The following is a 22,115-nucleotide window of genomic DNA, read 5'->3' on the forward strand; positions in this document are numbered from 1 at the left end:
GACAAAAACACTTGATAAGAGTTCAGTTTTTGTGCACTGCAATGGCTGATTTTAGAAACAACTCAGTGCCGTGCACAAGCGATATTTTTACACTGCAGTCTGTTTTAATCGTTTTAATTGTCACAAATCAAACTGCACTTTAAACAAAGGTAACAAACAACTACAGCTGGGTAACTACTTAGCAACGTCAGGATGCCTCCTGCGATTAAACCCTTGAAGAAAACTTTGTCGTATAAAATCAAAACAAACCTGTTGTGTTTTTCACTGCAGTCACAGACTCTTAAATAGACTTTGTAGACTGGATGTTTGGAGTGACCCTGGAAGAGGAGTGAATGGTACAGCCTGTTTATGGGGGTCTCGTCTCTGGCCACGAGCGGTCACTTGCCCCTGGCCCCACTAAAGCAAACAAACACTAAGCTAGAAATGCCAGAACCTGACAACACAAACTATATATTACAACTTCTGCTCTCCCTGCCAGGCGCGTGGGAGGCAGCACCACGCCGCCTGCTCCGAGGCAGCGTACAAACATGTGTGTGGGTTGCAGCTTTGGCTCTTTCCAAATCCCTTTCTATCGTCGTCCTCTCTGTTTTATACACAATTATTGTGTTTCCACTCCCTGTGAGCGGCGGTTAGAGGCTGCCCAGCCATTGCTGTGTTGGCATAATATTTCAAACGCCTGCATATGGGGAGAGTTTGTTTCTGTTTGGGGATGTAAACCATGACTCAATAAGATGAGTGTGTGTGTTTATGGTGGTGTGATTGTGCTGAGCGATTTGTGTGTGTTCGCATGTTCTCGCTCCGTACTTGTCTATGTCGATGCCCAGTGGATTGCTGGGTCGCAGGGACAGAGGGGAGATGCCTTTGTTGCGGTCAGTCCTCATGTCGTAGTAGTTCATCTCATCCACCCACACGGCGGACTGGTCCAGGATACCTGCAGGAGGGGGCGGGGTAGGAGAGGCATGACACGGGTTACTAAGCTCCGCTACACGTCCCAGATGTGGACTCACACCGGCTGCTGTACACTCTCAACTTCAAGCAGCGTCATGTATTCTGCTTGATGTTGATACACCAGTGTAAAACCTGTATATTCTGCTTTTTTCACTTCTATACATATGGTACCTATTCATCGAGTGGCAGAACAAAGCGGACGCTGCTCTTTGTTTTTCAAAGAGAGGCCCACACAGAAGTAGAAATCTTTGAAAATCCTTGGAAAAATGACCCTGCTCTCCACTTTTTTTATTCCCTAATTCAACACTTCCAAACAAGTTTTCAATCTTATTTTCCACTTCACATTTCTGTCATACAGAATGACGCTGATTTTGCTGATTAATCTCCAACTAAGAGACCAAAAATGCAGCAGTAAGCTGAAACGTGTAGCTACCTCGTGATTAATGAGTTTCTATAAGAACAACCTGCAACTCGGCAATGGAAAAAACTGAAATCTTATCAAGTGTTTTTGTCGTGTCTTTAGTAGAAAATGCCTTTTTAGACTTTATGTGAGCCACTTTCACCTGACCAGTGCAGAGAAATGATTTGTTTTAAGTTAATTGAAGACAAAAATGAGGTCTGAATTGCTTGTTACAAGTAAATAAAATCTGCCAATGGAGCAAATGAAAATTTACTTGTATTAAGACATTATTCTAGTACTAACCAAATTTTCGAGCAACTTTTCTCTTGTTCCTTTGGCAGATTTTTTTTTTTGTTACAAGCAATTTAGACCTAAATTTTTGTCTTTAGATACCTTGAAACAAGATATTTTACTGGACTGACCAGTTGAATGAAGCTCATATCAAGTATGACAAGAAAATTATTACTTAGAATAAGACAAAATCATTGATAAGATTTGTGTTGAATGGGGCTAATATCAAGTGTAACAAGTAACACTGTCAGACGGTTAAAAAATTAATCAAATTAGTTACAGGATTCTCAATTAATTAATCTAATTAATCACATTTTAATCTCATGTCTGCTTAAGGTCCCCAAATAAAGAATTCGAATTCTAGGACATTAAAAAAATTGTAGTGCATGACTAATCAAATGAATAGACAAAGAAGAGAAGATTTTAAATCCACTTTTTTATTTAAACTGGCCGATATTAAAATGTTTGTGTTTGCTGCCATTGACGTCCGGAGATGTCAGTTCGATTACAACCGATTGCTGTGTCTTTAGAAGTAAATTATGTTTTTCAGCAAAGGGGGAGGCGGGGTCTGGTGAAGCTTGCCAATTTAAAAATGCTCATAAACTACTGTGGGTGAGAGCGGTGTGCTCTTTGGATGAGAGCTCAGCATGGATATGAGGAGAAGATGTGAGATGACAGAGACATAGCGGGACGCTGCAAGTCAGAAAAGTTCAGGCAGCTCACGCTCCAACTGAGGATGTGTCCTGGTAGTTCAGAGAGAAAGAGCGATGCCATCGTGAGAAAAGACGATTGAGATCATGGAGAGGATCAAAGGATGGAGCACCCGAGACAAATGTGATAAAAAAAAAGTCTGTTTTGTCTGTTTTTTGGCTCGAAAAGAGGAAGTGAGTCATAAAAGAAGAGAGTCCACTCTTCTTAGATCTGAAAATGGCTGGCAGCCAATGAGTTAATCACCTTATTTTTTGTAAAGCATTAATTTGCAGTGTAATTAATTAATCAAATTGATGCATTAAAGTAGCAGCCCTAATTAAGACATTATTCTAGCTTCAAGCAATTGTTTCTTGTTCCATTGTCAGATTTTTTTAACCTGTAACAATCAATTCAGACCTCATTTTTGTCTTTAAATAACGTGGAATAAGACATTTTTCTGGACTGACCAGTCAAATGTGGCTCATATGAAGTATAACGTGGAAATTTTTACAAAAAATACGGCAAAAACACTTGATAAGGTTTCAGTTTTTTGCAGTGAGGATGTCAGTGTAGTTTTGATAAACACAGAAGATACAGGATTCAGGATTCATGCTAACAGTGAAGCTTCCTTCGAAGGACAGTATTTTAGGATAAATGAACGGCTTGGGTGTAACAACTCCTTTAACTGTTTGTTTCAATTGTTTACTGAACACAAACTCTACTCTCAGCTTTTTAAACATGAAGATGTGCTGCTTGAATCTGTTCTATATCAGTGTCAAATAAATAGATTTTGCTTTTGAGTTGCTTATTCAAAACCAAACAGTATGAAGATGTCACCTTCAGTTTTTGGGACATCGTGTGCATTTTTCACTGTGGTTTCACTGTTTAGTCTGTGCAGTGTCAGAAAATACAGAATAATAAAACAACAGTTTTACTGCTTTAGTAAATAATCGCCACTTGTGATGAATTCCAGAGAGAAAGTCAAAGCCTCACCGATCCTCTCCGGCCTGATGAGTTTGAATGACACCGTGGAGGTGCCGAGACCTCCGGACTTGGTGGTGACGATAATTTCTCCCTTGTCGTCTTTGGCGGGACCCACGCGGCACACTATCTTGCTGGCTGACATCCACTCGGCTGTCAGCAGGCAGTTGTGGCCGCAGATTGACAGACCTGAGACGGAAGACGGAGGGGAAAGGGTGAAAAGGGTGAGCGATACAGCCACACAGTGACAGCACCAATAAACAAAACGTAGCCCCGACACACACTCACACACTCACACACACAACCACCAACAAGAGGAGCTCACTCTGGTGTCTAACAGGGGTTAAGTCAAACTGTCACCAAGGGTCAAAGATCAAGTTGGGGTCACGGCGGGTGTGGGTGGCCTTGACCTTCCTTCCTCCCACTGAGCGGCTTTAAGCTAACGGGTGTCACTTCAGTGCTAAGTGGCCCATTACTGGCACAGTGTGCACTTTGCTCCTACATCTGTTGTCCTCTTTTTAAACCCTCTTGAAAACTATCCGCGCACTAGAAGACAGACACAGGGATCACTTTGACGTTTTCAGCCGGGGGGGGGCTCTGAAAGCTTCACGTGTGTGTAGTCAAGCATCCTCAAAGCCTGTGAGAGCTGATCAACAAATAGCCCATAAAAGCGTGAAAAATATGCCCATTAGAGTCCCATTTCCTGCCTCTGTTCTCCACCGGCTACTTGAAGACATAAGCACTCACACACATTTGTGCATATCTAATTGTCTAATAACAGGCCCCAGGGACATTCATGGGCAGAAATAGACCTGTATCTGAGCAGTGAGTGAGTCCAGCGGACTGCCCCCCTTTTCCTCGTCCCCCCCTCAGACTGAAGAAGAAAGGAAGAGGAGAAACTGGCTCACAGGAGGAAAAATATAGACAAAGTGTGACGTTTGGACACATAATGAGAACAAGATGGAGGCGGTCCATCGATGTGGCAGTGACGATCCTGAAGACAACACTGAAACATCTATTTTCACTTCACTGCTGCTGATACACTCCAGAGTGTGTCAAATGAGGCGAACACTAATCTAAATATTTACTTGAACTAAATAATCGTGTTATTAAATGCAATGGATGAGAAGAAAAAAAGGAAATTACATAAGTGGAGGTTTTCGTTCATGATTTTCTAACCTACAAAGGATGCCACCATGTTTGGGCACTGGTTTAGTTTTTACTGTTTTGTTTTGACGCAACGTTAAAAGATGACATGCCCAAAAATAAAATTAACCCTCTATGGTACGCAGAGGGATGTTACAAAGAAAAAAATTTTTTAGTGTTTTTTTAGTTTTAAAATCTATCAAATAAACATAATGTGAAGAATTTTTTTTTTAAATATATTTCTTATAGATTTTTTTGGGGGCAATTTGCCTTGAGACAACACTGTAACATAATGGTCAGTGATGGAACAGGGTCTCTGTATGGTCTTAACCCCTTTGTTTTTATGACTCTTATTTGTTTCTATGTGTTATTTTAATTCATTTTATTTGTTTTATTGATGTTCTTTTTTTTTTTTACTGTGCAGCACTTTGGTACGGAAGCGTATTGCATTCACTTGAAGAAAATAAAAACAACTCAGGTTTTTCAGAGTAACTTATTCTTCGGTTTGTTTTTTGTGGTAATTAATTTTGTTTTTCTGATTAATATTTTTTTATTGGTTTGTTTTTTTGTTATAATCATTTCTGTTTTTATGGGGTCCTCGTGGGATTTCTAAGTATTTGGATACTTCAGGAAAAAACTACTCTGAAAAACAGGAAAAAAGTAATCTGAAAACAGAAAAAAAAATTACTCATAAAAACAGAAAAAAATTATAACAAAAAACAAACCAACAAAAAAAATATTAATCAGAAAAACAAAATTAATTACCCCAAAAAATGTCTCATAAAAACAGAAATAATTATAACAAAATCAAACCAATAAAAAAATATTAATCAGAAAAACAAAATTATTACCACAAAAAAATACTCATAAAAACATAAATAATTAAAGCAAAAAACAAACCAATAAAAAAATATAAATCAGAAAAACAAAACTAAATACCACAAAAAACAAACTGAAGAATAATTTACTCTGAAAAACACTAGTTGTTTTTTTTCTTCAAGTAAATGCTTTACGCTTCCGTGTTTTGGTAAATTTTATCCAATTTTTTAAATGTGCTATATAAATAAAGTGGATTGGATCCGATTGGAAAAAAACACCATAAGCCTATCTGTTGTGAAGCAGATTGGCAAAGACGTGAGAAAAGTGACCTAATCCAACAGGGGGTGCTAAAGTCAACTTAAACAGAGGCACTTACATGAGCTTTAAGTCAGAGACCTCTTTTAACTTTACTTTCCCACACATTTAATATTTAAACCACATCAAGTCTGAATCAAACATTTTTAAGACATTTAAGAATCGTATTCAAGACGTTTTGAGAGAGTTTAGGAGAATTTTAGACTTTTTGAGGCCTTAAATTCAAATTATTGTATTTTAGACATTTTAAGACTTTTTAAGACTTTGCAGATACCCTGTGGAAAAAAGACAGTTATTTATTTATATTTTTACACATTTTTTCAGAAACACGTGGATAATACTTACTGGCCTCAACAGTTTACAATTCATGCCATAAAAAGTGTAAAAACTTTTAAAAAATAACTCTTTTTATAAGATTTCATGTCTGAAAGTTGCCTGAAAGCAACACTGTGCCACTGAGGAACACCCCATTGAAATGAATGGGTCAAGGAGTCTGAACATATTTTACCCAACTTTACATGAACTATTTAATAGAGACAGACCAATATGGATTTTCCTGTGCTTATACCGATTATTTGTAGTCAAGGAGGCCTATAACTGATATTTGAAGCTGATATTATTTTGCAGTCAAAGTGAAAATATTGGTGCCAAAATTTTGAATAATACAAACTCCAACACTTAACTACATTCAAACACCTTTAAGCATGAGTTTACAAAACATGCTGCTAAGCCTGGGAGCTGTTTAATAAAGTTAAGTGAAAACTTAAAAAAATAAAGTTTTCTGCAGTAAATAAAGTTTTTCAAAATTTCAATGTAACTGCAATAACTGTAATAACTGCACTGCAGATTGGCTGTTACCCGAGTCATGGCTCTGCTTGTAACCAATCAATCAGATGGTAGTGTGGGTGAGACAGTGCTGGGGACTGAGTAGTGACTGCAGACAGCCGAGCGGCTGCATCAGAACTGCAACAACACAGTTGTAAATTTGTTTCTTATCGGCCGTCGGATTAAAAAAAAGGCCGATGTCGATATGCCTCAAAATGCACAATATCAGCCCCTGATAATCAGCCCAGCCGCTAATCGGTCCTTCCCTACTATTTAACAAAAGTCTTCACTTTTGTGGCTTTCAGGAGACAGACTTTTCATTGTGGGAAAAATGTGTGGAGGATATGAGTCTGTGCTCTGTATAGAAGGCTCACAAAGTTCAATCTAGTAGACCAGAGCCTACAGTTTAAGTCTGAACTTTACTAAAACTAACATCAAATTTATCCAGGTGAAAACTGCAGAAGTCCAAAAAAAAATTTAGTGACCAGTTTGTTTTTGAACACTTTGTAAACCCAAAGACAGTTTACCAAAATGTTGACATGGTGAATCCGTGATGGTACAGTGTTTCCTCAGGGAAACATTTGCATTTTTACATGTTTCCTTAAATCAATTAGAAAAATAAGTAAATTAAACTATTAGAGTTTCTGGATAAAATATTGGACAGTTTTTGAGGAGAGAAGTAGCCAAGTTGGTCTGCAGAAAAGGGATTCTGCCTGACCTCCAGAGGGTCACATGACAAATTCAAACACTGAGATTGGTTCCTTATGGTCTTGTCTCTTTTTTAAAAGTATTACATGAAAAATGGGACGTACTGTGTAAGTGTAAAAGGCCAAAAATGGGTATGCTGCCTAGAGGCAACTAGGTACCCTAGAGGGTTAAAAATAAATGTTAAAATAAAAATTTAAACTGCTCTGATTCATTAGAATTAAGGATACAAAACCAAACAGCTTATTTAAAAGCTTAGAAACATAAATGTGAACAGACTCTACAGCTGCAGAAATTAAACATTTTACCGTAATTACTTCTGGCTTTAATTTAATTCTTACTAAAGTCATAAACTTTACATAAAAGTGTGACCTGAAAGTCTTTAAATGTGAAATATTTCTCAAAGAGGAGGAGGATTCAGTGTCTTTCGTCCACTCACACATGATATAAACAAAAATAAACGTTACAGCAGTCTGTTTAAAAAGGGGGCCGCTGCACTGTGCTGATTGATACGTTTTTACAATTGGTTAATTGATTTAAGTTTACAAAATATTTAACATTACAGAGCAGAAATTAATTGACAAATAAACGCAACGTTTGCACTGTTTCAGTGCCCCACACTGAGAGAAAAACAACAGAAATGTAAGAGTTATGCAATTAGATTGATAGAAATTCATGTTTGTTGACGTCTTATTTATTTATAACTGAGCACGGATATAAATAGATGGTATTAAAATGTATATTAACTTTACAAACTGAGGAAATATTAACTTTTGAAAAAGAAAAAAGAAGATGAAGAGTAAAATTCCCTAGGGGAGGGTTGTAAAGGATAAATACCGGTTTCCACTGGGAAATCAACTGCGCGGAAAAGAAATCAATTTTAATAAAAATCCAATAAACACAGAAAAGACACATTTTCCAAGACAGAGACATTCGTGTGAGGTTAGTCATGTGGTTGTTTTACCGATGAGGTCGGTGGAGCCTGTGCCCAGGTTTTCTCCACGGATGGTGACTTTAGTCCAGGCCGCACCCTCCTTGGGCGAGATGCCCGTGACCAGCGGGGGCTGACGGGAACGAGACATGGTGGCCCGGAGCAGACAGGAACTGTGGGTCAGTCAGCACCTGGGCAGGGGGAGGGAAGGTGGTGAGTAAGACGTCAAACAACAGTTCACTTAACACGCATAAGGAAAATAATTCAGCTTCAGGTGACAAAACGATAAAAGTGTTTTCAGGGGCCGAACATAAAAGCCTGCTATTGACAAACGACATATGAATCATAATGTGATGTAATTCCCCGTTTAAAAGACAGATCCTTCTGCATTATAATTTCTACTGTTTCAAAAAAATACAATAAAACCAAGAGGATGTGACATTTTTCTGGGAACTTTCTTGTAACTTCAAAACTTTCTTTCACAGGTGTCTTGTGTTTTAAATTTGCCACAATATTCAAAAGATAGTTAAATAGAAGTCCATCTTTAAATGACTGAAATTACTTTAAAAAAATTAATAACTTTGAATTACTTTTGGCTGCTTCCTGCTTGGAGAAATGAGAAAAGTGGTTTGAAATGATTTCTGAAAACCCCTCGACACAGAGTTCACAGTTCCCACTTGGTTTCAGGGTTTAAGAAATAATCTCAACATCAACACGAAGCCATCAATGGTGAAACCAAAAACTTTTCACAAAAATAAATATGGCAAATTATTTTTTAAAGTTCGACAGCCGCTTTTTTTAATAAGCAGAACCACGCGTCGGATATTCGAGTTTTCAAAACTGACCTTGGACAGCAAAACACCGGCCACAACTGGCTGGCAGTTAGCGTTAATTTCCCACCCTGTAGGTCTCCAAACAATGTATGCATTGCAGCAGTTATCTCTGAGATAATAGGAAAAATAGAGAGGGGAGCCAAGAATGAAGGAGCAGACAGAGAGCAGGGAGGAAAGGAAGAATGTAAACCTCACAGCGAAGGATAAATAAACCTGGCCTCCCCAATCATTCCACATAAGCCCACACAATGCAGCACAGATTACCGTACCAACCAAGGAGCACCCATGCAAATCAGTTCACGTTGGGGCTGAGCAAAGGAAGACAGGGAATGTTTCCAAATGAAAAAATGAAAGGATGTATTTCAGCAGCACAGATGTTTGCTAATAAATTACTGCCAGGTCTGTGAAAGGCTGACCAATCCAGGCTCTGTGGAGCAGCATCAGCGGGGCTTCCGCCCTTTTCTGAGCAGCCAAAACACGTTCCCCACAAACAATGCACGAGTTCACACGGACCAGACCTGAGAGGAGTTCACGGTGGTCACCCTGAGCACAGTTAGACGGACAAATATTAGGGGGAGGTATACAAGTGAAGTGAGAAGAGCTTCCGAGAGCCGACGGAGGCCACGATATCAGTGGAAATCAAAACTGACAGAGCAGTACGTCGATTAGTCTGCACGTTAACGAGACTTCCCTGTTAGGAGAAAATCAGATTTCATCCATGCAGCAGCAACTGAAAGCATCGAGAGTTCTTTATGACAAGATGCAATGTATGATCATTTATTGTAACATAATTTGTTTTAAAATAACAAAGATACATTTGACTGTAAAGTAAAAAAAAGGGGCAAATGAAAACCCAAAAAGCAATCTCTGAAGCTTCATTTATAGATTTATGAATCAAAATATGAAACACTCCAGGTAACTTTAATACTACAGAGAGTAAAGTACATAACCCAGCTATCTGAAAGACTATAGTTCACTCCTTCCTGAATTTAGGGTCATGGCAGTACAAGCAGGATCAGGACATTTTAAGAGTAAATGTTGAATTTTTCATGATTTTTTTTCTGAATTATGAGTTTTTTTAATGGAAACCCATGGATGTGATAGATCATCCATTTTAATCACATAAAGACAACTCAAATGGATTACAGATCATTTTTCAGGTTTTTTGTTTTGCTTTCTTGACTCTAATGTGCTGTATTTTTTTCCTGCAAGATTTCATCTCTGATCAAACTGTTACAGAAAACATTTCAACAATCACATTGTTGTTTCTTGAAGAAGCTTGAGTATAAATGTTTAAGATCTTTCTCATAAATAACCCTTAAGATTTTCATTTCAGAAAATCTTCCACCTCTTTACCATTTGCATGCTTTTTTGTTGACATTAGAGATGCATCGAACTGCCTACTTTAAGTTACGAAGCATCATTTTTTCCCTCATGATTTTGGATTTTTTGCCAATATCCATCATCCTGATATTTAACAATTCATTTGGTCGATACTGATGTAGATACCTTTCACATTTGAAACGATTTGGCACCAATGCAGATACCTGGCAATCGATACTGGTACTCAACAGTACCAATTTTGGGTATTTGTGTTTATGTGGTAAAAAATATAAATTTGTTCAATGACAATATTTAGAAATTTTTCAATTTAACATATCTATTCTTCAGTATATAATCTTGCAATGCTGTGTTTATGTCCAGCATGGAAAATTGCCTACTCTTCCATTCCCTAACAGTCACAAGGATGCATTTAGGTACCTAAACATGGTACCATTTGATTCTATGTGAATCGGTACCCGGTACTTTTGACAGAATTCTGTTGGTACCTATAAAAGTACCTTATTCGATACCCATCCCTAGTCCATACCGATATTTTTTCTGTGCACATAATTGCAGAGGAACTGTCTGTCCTGGAAGTAGTATATTGTATTTTGGTGCATACTCTTATCACATTAGTTATGTAATATTCATTTCTCGTGCAAAATAGGAAAAATATATACGAAAACTGTAAATTTTATTATGACAAAACAAAAAATTTAAGAAGATAAAAAGAAGTGTTGGCCAATATCAGCAGATACCGATAAGGTGGTGATAATATCATGCGTCCCTATTTTTTAAGAAACTGCAGGTATAAATTTAAACACTTTTAGTTTCAACAAAAATCAACCAGAGTAATTTCATATGTACTAATTTTTCTGCCTTTTACACAAAACATTACCACTCTTATCCCAAAGTTCAGGCATGCAGAGGGGGTGCGGCGATAAATATTTATGTATCGTAGTAAATGGATTTATTGCTTAATGATTTTAAATCGTGATTTCAATTTCAGTTCAACTGTTTCTTTTTTTTTCAAATTTAAGTCCCCTATTTCAGTCTTTGTTTATAAGCTGGGTTGGCAAAAAGCTGAGATGTCAGATCCCCTTAATAAATCTTAAAAAAAGACTCGTGTGTGAATTATCCTCATCATTCAACTTTTTCACTTAGTCTGGTGTTAAAAAAGGGAAGTAAAAATAGTAAAAATCTGAACTATCGAAGACCACAATTTAAGTCCAATCGGCACCCCAAAAAAATTGTGAAAGAACCAAATCAGGAGAAAAGCATATTGTCCAAGCCCTAACTTGCAGGTTACAATTTTAACACAGATGGGATCGGTATCCATGGATACCCAAAGCCCAGATATTGGTATTGGGAGCAGAAAAGTTAGCTTGGTGCATCCTTAGTTTTCATACCTTGCTGTGACAATTCATGCACTGAGTAAACAATTCCTTGAGCTATGAAAATAGCTATTAGTTCCTTTCTTACTTCACCTGACTGTCTTTTAAATAACTGAGAATGTAAAGTTAATGTATTGTTCTTATAGTATTTTTTCTATTATATGCTTTGTTTTGGTACATTTGCACAATTTGGAGTAACACATCCGTTCAGCACAGAAATCTTTCATTATGAACGTTGGTATAAAATGCTATCTCATCACAAATTTCAGGATATTCAGAACATTTCAGGAAGCCTTGATGAGGAGAATGTTTCTGCTACAGGGTCCCCCCTCCGTCACCCCAACATGGTAGAGTTAACAAGAAACCCCAGTGGGATTTACCTCATGTTGTTGCTGCTGCCCCTTACTTGTCAGAGGAAATGGAGGGGCTATGAATCTGACATGCAGAAGATAAGAGGTTAACAGGCCTAAAACAAGAGCTCGGCGTATCCTTCATCAATCCCATATGTTTAGAGTGGGAGGGCGAGGGGGCAGAGGACTGGGATCTTTATTTTCTGCCATTCTGATTCCTCTTCCAGGAGTGTTTCTAACTCACTCCCTGCCCCTCCCCTCGTCTTGGAAATACACGTGCACAAACACACAGATAGCCTGCCCACACATACACACACACACACACTTCACACACATATATACACGCTGGGCAGAATGACAGCTCAGCGAGGTTGCGTGCGAGGGGCCCGAGCTGGAGTTGTGTGGTCTGTGTGTATGCGAGTATGTGGAAGGATCTGCGGAGAGGTCTGGGCAGTGTGTGTGTGTGTATATATGTGTGTGTATGTGTGTGTGTGTGTGGTCTGGGTGTGTGGTCTCTGGCGCGGGCCTGGGGAGAGCCTGCTGACGGCTGGGATGAGAAAAGAGCCGCTGTGTTTACTTTACTCTGGGGGCTGTGCATGGACACGGGAACACTGCCCAGACCCCTCTCTGTAACACCAGCGCGCACACACACACATGTGGCCAGTCACGCAGAAATGAAGGGGGGGGGGGTTCTTGCACAAGTCTCATGTCACACACCATCACAAATGCGCTGTAAACTAGGTAACAGAAACTATAACTCTATACAGGCTAAGTGAATGATTTTTTTCCTTTAAGTAGCATGAAGAGGAAAACAAAAGAAGATGTTTCTAAAGCTCCGACTGGAAACTACCGAGCGGTTAGCTAAAGCTGTTAACCTCTAGGGGGTGTCAGAGGACCCCTAAATAAGACTTCACCCCAATTTCCTCCAACATGTGTCAAGTCATGTCATACAGTAAAGGCTAAATTGAATCAATGACAACACCCAGCAGGATTCTGGCCCTTTTTCTCGCCTGATTCTCCTCCAAACGTGATGCGAGCCCCCGATCCCCAGCCCAGCCTCCCTCTGTGGTACGGGGCTAAGAAGGCAGGTTTGTTTTCCTTGGAGGCTGACTAACAAACAGCAGGTTTGGCTCTGATCTGTGTGGTAGCTATGAGGAAGTCTGAGGCTCTGGATCTTCTTCCAGCCCCGCTAATAAGTGGCAACCCTTTCCTTGGCACCGCACCGGAGGACGTGGACACAAAGGAAAGACTTTTCATTAAAACTCTAAACAAATCTTTTTGCCACATGAAACCATTTCATTTCCACATGCCGCGGTGTGCCCCAAATATGCTGCGCTGAAGGGTCTGGGCTGGATGGATTTCTTCTTCATGAAAAAATACTGATGTACTCTACAGCAACTAAATATTTTCACATTAAGAATAACATGTCTTTTAAATTCAATATCTCATTGGCAATTCCCTGCTGCTAAGATTATTATCGGTGTTTGGAAGAGGCACTGAAACAAATTGTGAATCATCTCAATAACAAATACAAAAGCACCTGTGATTTTTTGTGTTTCATGTTCAGAATAAACGTGATGTGTTAAATTAATAAGTTCCTATTTGAGGTGAACTGCTCTGGCTGGTTAAAAGCACACCATGACTAAGACACTTACAGGTCAGACCATTAAAATAAGCAGGGCTGGGATGATATGCTTTAATCCTGATTCAACTTTTAATGAACTTTGAGGTGCCAGTTTGATTTAAATTGCAATTCTATGATAATTACAATTTTTGCATTTTTTGTTCAATTTTTGAACGCCAGACCAAGTAAAAAAGTTGAATGATGATGATGTTTTCTATAGACTTTATCAGGAGCCATATTTTTCCCCAAAAATGCACATCACATGTGAGTCAGTTTTTAAGATTTATTTAGAGGATCTAACATTTCATCTCTTTTAAATCCAGTTTATTAAAAAAAACAAAAACAAAATGAAGGACTTAGATTTAGAAAAACAAAACAAAACAAAACAAAACAATGCAAAACCAAAAATTGTAAAGGAAAAATCCTGATTTAAAGCCTTTAAACAAAAAATCCTGATACTACGAAACATCGTTTTCTTTTTTCCTGCTCCTATTTACTGTCATACTAGCACACATTTTAATTAATATTTAAGCAACACTGAAAAAAGGCTAAAAAAAATCAAAATATATCAAATAAAAAATAAATAAATCACATTTTACTCATCATGTCTGTTTTTAATTATTAACCAGACGAGAAAAAACTAAAGTAAAGTAGTTTGGAGTCATAATTTGTGATTAGAAAATAAATTTATTTCACTCAGATTCTAGTTTATAATACAAAATTATAATAAAATTATAAAATAAAATATAAAATAAAATGAAAAAAAAAATACTCAGCAATGAAAATAATAATTTTACTTATTTATTTTTATTAATTTTTTTTATTTATTGAAGCCTTTTGAGATCATGATTTTGTCTCAAATATGATCATTTTTCTTTTTGGTCCCATCTGTAACAGTATTGTGAGGTTGTAGCTTGCTTTGCCGACATGCAAGACAAGGCCTACAACTCTGAATTTTTTCACAAGTGACTTCAAAAATCCTTCTATATATCCAAAACATTGTCCTCTAATGAATTGGATTGCTTTTATTGTTCTATTTTTTCTCTTTTTTTTTTGTTTTGTTTGTTTTAAAATAAAAGAAAAATGATAAAGCTTTATCAAATCTAAAACTTTCAAGGTTACTGATATATTTCAGCACTCAAAATCTTATTGACATTGCAGGCTATAACCATCTGAGACAAGCATGTTCTGCTTTTATTATTATGTTTTAATTTTTAAATGATCAAACTGGCCCTTAATCAATCCTTTAATTCATAAATCATATTTCTACTGGGTGAAGAGCTGATAGGATTCCTCAGACTAACTACAGGTTTAATGTCAGATGGTACTACTGAGTCATATCTCCTTCTGTTTTAACTTCTTCCCCTTCTCAGCTGTTTACATCAAATGAAAATAAGATAGACCTGTGTGAGAAATATCTGGTCTTCCAATAACATGAAAAATGTTAAATTAAAATCATCTGCTAGAGGTTAAACCTGCTCAGGGATCACACACACACCATGTGCTCCAAACTTTAAGTGGACAACGTCAACACACGGCAAACTCTCACATCAGCAGTGACATGAAAATGAATCGACCCGCACACACACACACACACACCGCTGTGGTATCTCATGAATGCTGCGTTCATACCTTCAGATCTCGGTGCTCAAAGCCTGAAAGTATCTTACATATGGCAGTGATTGGCAAGTGTGTGTGTGTGTGAGTGTGAAGGTGAGAGTGTAATGGGTTTTGGGGGCACAAAGGGACCCATTTAGATAGATCATCACCCTCACCCCCTCCGTCTCCCATCACAGCAGCTTGCTCGGTATCCGCCAGCGGCTCGTCTCAGAACCCCCCCCACACTAACATCGCTCCCCAACTTTACACAAACACCAGATTCCTTCAAAGACCCCCCCTCTTGACTGGTCTGAATGGACAGAGCGGGCCAAACATGACCCAGTCTGAGATGAGTGCTGTGATCACACAGGCTGGGTGAAGCTCTGAACAATCTCCCACAGTGTTCGCTCACACCCGGGCCACCACATGCCTCTAAGATGTGGAGAGGCCGATGGAGCTGATAGTAGGAAAATTGAGCATAATGTGTGTCAACCGTATCATATTTCAAATAAACGCAGCGTAAATAACAGGAACTGTGCAGGTTGTGTTTGAAAACAGATGCTGCAGGGCGACCGCTGTCCCGTCACTGCTCTCCCACAATGACTCAGCTTCTCCTGTGTGAGCGTGACAGAGAAAGAGGACAGGGTGATCAGATGTGTGGCTCTGCTTCACTATCCGACCATCATGATGATGTCTGCCCACAGGCTTTGTTATCTTTAGGGGCTGTCTGTTTGTTTGTTTGTCAGTCTCAAGTGCTTTTCAGAGTTAGCTCTAACGAAGTCAAGTCCCCAATTTCCCATATAAAAATCCTGGAACAACAAACAGAAATATGAAGTATAGGCCCGCAAACGCAGGAAGATGTTTTCGGAGGATTAAGAGACTGGAGACAGGCGGCTTTGCCCAGTGACATGGCCAAATAGAGAGATTTGAACCTTCAGGAGCCACTGCTGCCCCAGCTGCTTTACATAAAACACACACCGCCAGCGTGAGAACCATCCTCACTGTCCCAACCGAGCAGCCACTGAACAAACACTGCAAAAAAAAAACTTTCAGAAAAAATCTGACAGGATACAAGTGATACAAAACCTTTAAATCAATCAAAAGATGCTGAACTATTCAAGATACTTTATCACCATGTCTACATTTAGAGTTAAAGGGGACATATCATGCTTGTTTCTCCTTTTCACTATGCCACACTAGGATGCCTGTAAAGCATTTCTGCCCTCAGTACAAGTCATTTAGTTCCTTCATTGTCCCACAATAGCGTTCTCAATATCCTCATTTTAGGCCATTCTGAAGATCTCGTTGAAACGCTCCGTTTGGAGAATGACCTCCAGTAACCTCGCAACGTCACAGACCTTTGTGCTCTGATTGGTCAGTTCTATCAGAGGGGCGGAGGGGGTAGAGCCAGGGGGCGGTTTTTGCAGCATGGCAGTATTTACAAAATCGCCACATTGAATGGAGCAGACCGAGCGAGTTTGCTGTTTGCCAAAACTTCACCGTAAGGCATTGATAGCACTAATAAAATGGCAGAGTGTAGGATACGTCCTTTTGTATTGGACCCCGAGTCAGACCCGGACGGTTCTGCAGCTCAGGTGGAAGAAAATCCACTTCAACACAGATCATCTCAGGACGCTTCAGTGTGGTGAGTCAAACCGGTACTGTAACATGTATAGTTTATTCCTGGAAATATAGGCAGACTTCACCAATAAACTATTTCTATAACAGGGCTCCATCCTGCTCCTTCACTTTTCTCTGTCTGTTTTATCCATCATGCTGAAAGAGTCGTCTAAAGATCGTCTCTACCGTCAGTTCCTCACTATGTTATTACCGCAGCATTATTGTGGTCCAGGTTCACAGTGCATGTCAGAACAAGCATGCAAATATCACAGTCTCACAAGTATTACGACGTCTGCTAAAACTACAGTGTTTTAACTGCTAATTCACCATGTAAAGCCAAGCTGCTCAGCAGAACAGAGTCCCTGCATCCAGCACTCAGTCAGTCGGCTCTTGGTGGGTGTATCCCTCTGTGGCGGTTGTGTGACTAACTGACATCACAGAGGAGGAGCTGCTTTATCAGATTACTCCAAAAAAAAGAAAGGATCCTCGTGTCGTCACAAGGGCGAAATCTTGCGGCCAACTGGCAATGACCTATTTTTAGAAACATCAAATCTCGTTCTAGGATATCAGAAAAATTACAATATCTCTTTTTTTGAAAATTCAGTGGGTGAAAGGTCTTGTTTTCAAATTTATTATATTATATGTAAGTATTAAATCAGGGATCAGCATGATATGTCCCCTTTAAATGAAGACAGGCATGGCATCATGAATCATGGATGGGTATCGGAAAAAATGGCAGATTTCAATTTTGCATTTGGCCTTAAACTGATTTCAAGAGTATTCAGATTAGCTTTGCGGCCTCATCATTAACTTATTTTTGTCAAATTGTGTCAGAATAAAGCAAAAGTGTTATTTTAATAAGTCTGAATCTCACAACACTCTACTCTTAGAAACTTGACTCTGTTGCTTTGAGCTTTTCTCTCCGAGCTGCTCTGCTTTCCCAGCCTAAAGCTTTTCTGTCTGTCTGTTCATCCAGGTCTGACTGGGTCACAGTAACCATACTGTGAAAACCAGTGGCCCAGCAAGCCTGTCAGCAGGAAGAGGACTACCAGGTGAGGTTGGTTGCAGAGAGCAGACAGGGGTGAGGGAGAAGCGCCGCTTCACAAACAAGGTTCTGCCTGACCCCCGTCGCTCAACTCACCCCAAGGTCTGCGGAGCAGCGGCACAGAGGAGAGCCTCAAAAAAACACAACCCACCACATTCAACCAAAACAAACAAGCAGGGCCACCCAAATTTTTCAATTAGAGCCCGAGGAGGGGGGCAGGAAATGGATCAGTGTAGCCTTTCCCCCGCTATTCCCCAGCCAAGCAGTGCTGACTTTGTGGAAGGAGATCCACAGAGCTCTGTGGGCTCTCACTGAAGGGCTGAGGACTTTTCTGGCATGTGTGTCGACACAAATGATGGAGGAGCTCAACGACAACTCATTCCTGTGACATGGCGCCTGCCTGCAATTGGCCTGTCAATCAGTTCCTCTCATTCCCTCCCACACACGATCAATCAGTTGAACAAACACACAGCGTTAGGTACTGTTTCTCTAGAGAAAGCCTATTAAGAGAGAGTGTGTTTTACCAATATTTGACAAAAGTACACAAGGGTAGGGATTTTAGAGGCTTAGATTGTGTTCTGTTTGAAAACATAGCGCTTAATGAGGCTGAGCTGAGAGAAGAGTCCTTAACACAGTGAGACCATAGGCCTATCACGATAACAAATTTTGCTAGACGATAATTTTCCAAAATATTATTGCTGATAATCGATATTATTATCAATATTATTTTGTTTTTTTTCCCATTTTTTTCATTGATGTAATTATGTTAAATGGGATAATAAAGTGAGTACACCATATCAAAAGCAAGAAACTGTAATTTCTTAAGAGTATTCAACTGTAATTAAAAGGTCAGGATCTTTTAAATAAAATAAATTAAACAAGAAATATAATAAATTTAACAAACAAGAAAGAGAAAAAAATACAATGAAAATGAAATGGACTCTCTTTTAGAAAAAATGCATGTCAATGAAAATAATTAATACTAATCAAAAACAATAAAACAGAGACTCTGTCTCTAAAGAAAAAACAAAACTCCAAAAAAAAAACAACAGCAATAAAAACTATAGCCTAAATAAAAGGGAGTTTATACAGTTCCTGAATTATTTGTAACATGTACTTTTTCCCAGTCAATCCGTACTGTCTGTCAAACATTTTTAACATTTCTGGCTTTCAACCGTATTGAAGGGCTGCATTTCTTTGGCAATGTAGCTGTCTTTGAGCGCCCATCATTTGGTGCTTTTATTTCTATTTACTTTGCCAACCAAAAGCCTCAGTAAGAGCGGATCGTCAAAGAACAAGGCTCCGCTGCACCTCCCCTTCTTCTTCTTCGTCGCCACTATTTTCAAACAAATGCGACATATCAGCTCGCTGGTGCTCATGAGCTCACACTTTGTTCATTCTGATAAAAAACAAAATATTCCCACACTGGGACTGTGGCAGGCAGCTTAAGAACCGTATCTTTCGTGCCATCACTCATATTAGCGTGTGTTTCCTCCTTACCCCTCAGGACACTCGCTTCAGCTCTCTCCGTGTGTACGCGCAAGCAGCCCCGTCTTCACCCCAAAGATCGCATTTTGACAGATGCTCACTCCGCTATAAATCCGCTAAATCGGCTATAGAACCTATGCACCCCGATGTTAGGAAAGATAGACGTAGTGAGCCATCTTCTCATTCAGCCTCTTTGGTCGAAAGAGAGGAGGAAAACAAACATGCATGCACGTGTCAGTTTATCGAGGCTGGCAAACTTACCGAGGACGTTTTTGTTTATCGTTCGGTTAATTGATTTATTGATTATCATGACAGGCCTATGAGACCAACTTAAAAACAGTCTTAAAATCTTCAATAAAACAAAGGTGCAACTGAAACAAAAACTGCTGGGTTTTATTGATGCAAGAGAAGACCAAAAATAACACTTGAACTTGCACATCTGATGAAATGTACAGTGCATCCAGAAAATATTTACAGCACTTCACTTTTCCCACAATTGTTTATGTTATAGCCTGATTATAAAATGGAATACATTTATTCTTTTTCCTCAAAAGTCTACTGCACACATAACCCTATAATGACAACATTGAAAATGTTGTTTTGACGTTTTTGCAAATTTATTAAAAATAAAAAAATATATAAGAAATTAAGTGAACATAAGTATTCACAGTCTTTGCTGCAGAGCTCAAAATTGAGCTCAGTTGCATCCTATTTTCACTGATCATCCCTCAGATGTTTCTATACAGCTTGAGTCCACTTCACACAAAACCATCACTAGCTTGCAGGTGTCATTGTTTATAATGAAAGTGAACTGTGCCCCAGCATTTGTGCACATTTTAGCTATTTTTCTTCACTAAGTTTGATGTCGGGAACAGCGCAGCAGGTATTTACATCTCATTTACATCAACTTTATCTGCTTGAAAGCGAGTCTCAGCTGACCAAAACATTAAAATTCAGGTGAAAGGAACAGACATGAGTTGAGTTCTGCATCTCAGACTTGTTTGATTGGGGGACACAGGGTCTTAGAGGGTGAAACAGTGCAACTGCCATAAAAAAAATGTGATCAAAAAGTAGTTTAGGGAACCACATATCCTTCGTTACCTTCATTACCTTCCATCCTATAATTTTTTACCATTGAACTATGGAGAATACTGGTTATTGCCACTCTCTCTCTCTTAAAAAAAAATGTGGTTTTATTTTTTTCTTAAAGTCTGATGATACTGATGGTTAATCAAAATGATTATCATACTTTTACTTTTAATGGCAATGAAAATAGCATTTTCTGCTTATTATTTGTAATGTCATAAGTTATTGAAGTACGGACAGGCAAATAAACGAGCCATCTGATCAGACATTATTAAACTTAGGTCAGCCAAAGGGAGATCATGCTCTTAAAAGTAGGTTGCTTGGTCAGATAAGGGTTTATTAAGCTTTAATAAAACCTGAATATTTGAAAAATTATGCAGAGGTTTTTGCTGCACCCCTACTTCACCTCATTACCACTGAGACCAGCCTTACTAAGCACTGGGACAAACCCAAACAAAGTCAGTCCAATATGTGAGATGCTGCTAAAGTTAGTGTCTCTTCCACGGGAGGTTTTGGTCCAAACCACTGCACAGAGATTCGTCATATCTGACTTGTACTATTCTAGTGATTCTCCAGATTCATTAAAACTCAACGTACGTTTCCAAAAATCTTCATTCTCATTGTGAAAAACGCAGAAGGAGCCCATCTGCAACAATCAAATCGGAAGCTGGGAATGATGTTTTAACTACAGCTTTGTATATGTGAGGACAGACTCTACAAAGCTCTGCTCAAACAAAGCCACTCAAACTTGTACACCTTGAAATCAGATAAAGAAGACAATAAAGTCTCCTCGATGAGACACGCGTGGAAAACACCATAAAAGAGCACCAAATGCGAGCTGTCAAACATGAACGATTAACCCTTTAAATTGACAGATATGTCAACACAGATCGGTTTAGCTAAAGAAATCACACCCAAGACAGTTTAACAGCCGTTAATGCTGATACCTGCCCCTCTTCTGTCATTACAGAAACCGAACGTAAAGCAACATACTCATTTTACGAGCGTTACAACGGATTTGTTTACAAATTTGACATAAGGTAGCTTTAGCTTAGCTTAGCCTGTAATGAGCTCCGAACGTTACTTCCTCTATCGGTGGACTCAGGGGAGCCTGTTCTGTGTTCGTCGTGGGACTTAAAACCGCTTACATTATTAAGTTTCCTATCAAAATTTCCTTATCTATTTGAAAAAGCAAAAAAGAGTAGAAATGCAGTAGAAAAGAGTGACTTACTGTTTACATGGGCTGGGCTGCAGCGATCGTTTCCTGTATCTCACGTGACTACTTCCGGCGCTCTGTTCTGGGGCGCGGCTTTTCAAAATAAAAGGCAAAATAAATTAAACTGAAATCACATACAAAGACAGAAACTCGTTTTTATTATTTCTTTATTTTGATGATGTAAAAAATAAATTGATAAAAAAAATAAATAAATAGAAGATAAATAAAAAAGGTTTACACACACTGATACTATTTTTTTTTTAGATAAAATACACTTTTGCACATATTGTATTTTATGAAAACAAAATATTTTCCACCACTTCTCAGCAAATGAACATCAGAATGTGATTTTATTTCATTGAAAATGAAGCTCACATTTTTTTAAGATGTTATTCATTTATCTTCTCCCAATATTAAATAAATGCTATATATTGTATAATATTAAATATCTTCAATTTCTTTGTACTTTTTACAATGACAACAAAG

At 38.6% G+C, this 22,115-nt stretch overlaps 1 protein-coding gene across 2 annotated transcripts in view; it reads right to left on the reverse strand.

The window, feature by feature from the left end:
• exoc2 (exocyst complex component 2) overlaps positions 1 to 21,700 on the reverse strand; it is a 78,935-nt gene extending 57,235 nt beyond the window's left edge. For both annotated transcript variants that reach the window (XM_074669085.1, XM_074669084.1), the window contains exons 1-4: positions 21,645 to 21,700; positions 8,085 to 8,242; positions 3,323 to 3,499; positions 805 to 931 (exon numbers count right to left, since the gene is read on the reverse strand). In XM_074669085.1, coding sequence (XP_074525186.1) covers positions 805 to 931; positions 3,323 to 3,499; positions 8,085 to 8,202 — 422 coding nt within the window. In that variant the 5' untranslated portion in view covers positions 8,203 to 8,242; positions 21,645 to 21,700. The remainder of the gene's footprint in view (positions 1 to 804; positions 932 to 3,322; positions 3,500 to 8,084; positions 8,243 to 21,644) is intronic.
• Positions 21,701 to 22,115: the final 415 nt, after the last annotated feature.

Source organism: Halichoeres trimaculatus, unplaced genomic scaffold (assembly GCF_033239565.1).
Source record: "Halichoeres trimaculatus isolate MK-OKI-2021-1 unplaced genomic scaffold, fHalTri1.1 fHalTri1_scaffold_4, whole genome shotgun sequence".
In the NCBI taxonomy this organism is placed as follows: domain Eukaryota; kingdom Metazoa; phylum Chordata; class Actinopteri; order Labriformes; family Labridae; genus Halichoeres; species Halichoeres trimaculatus.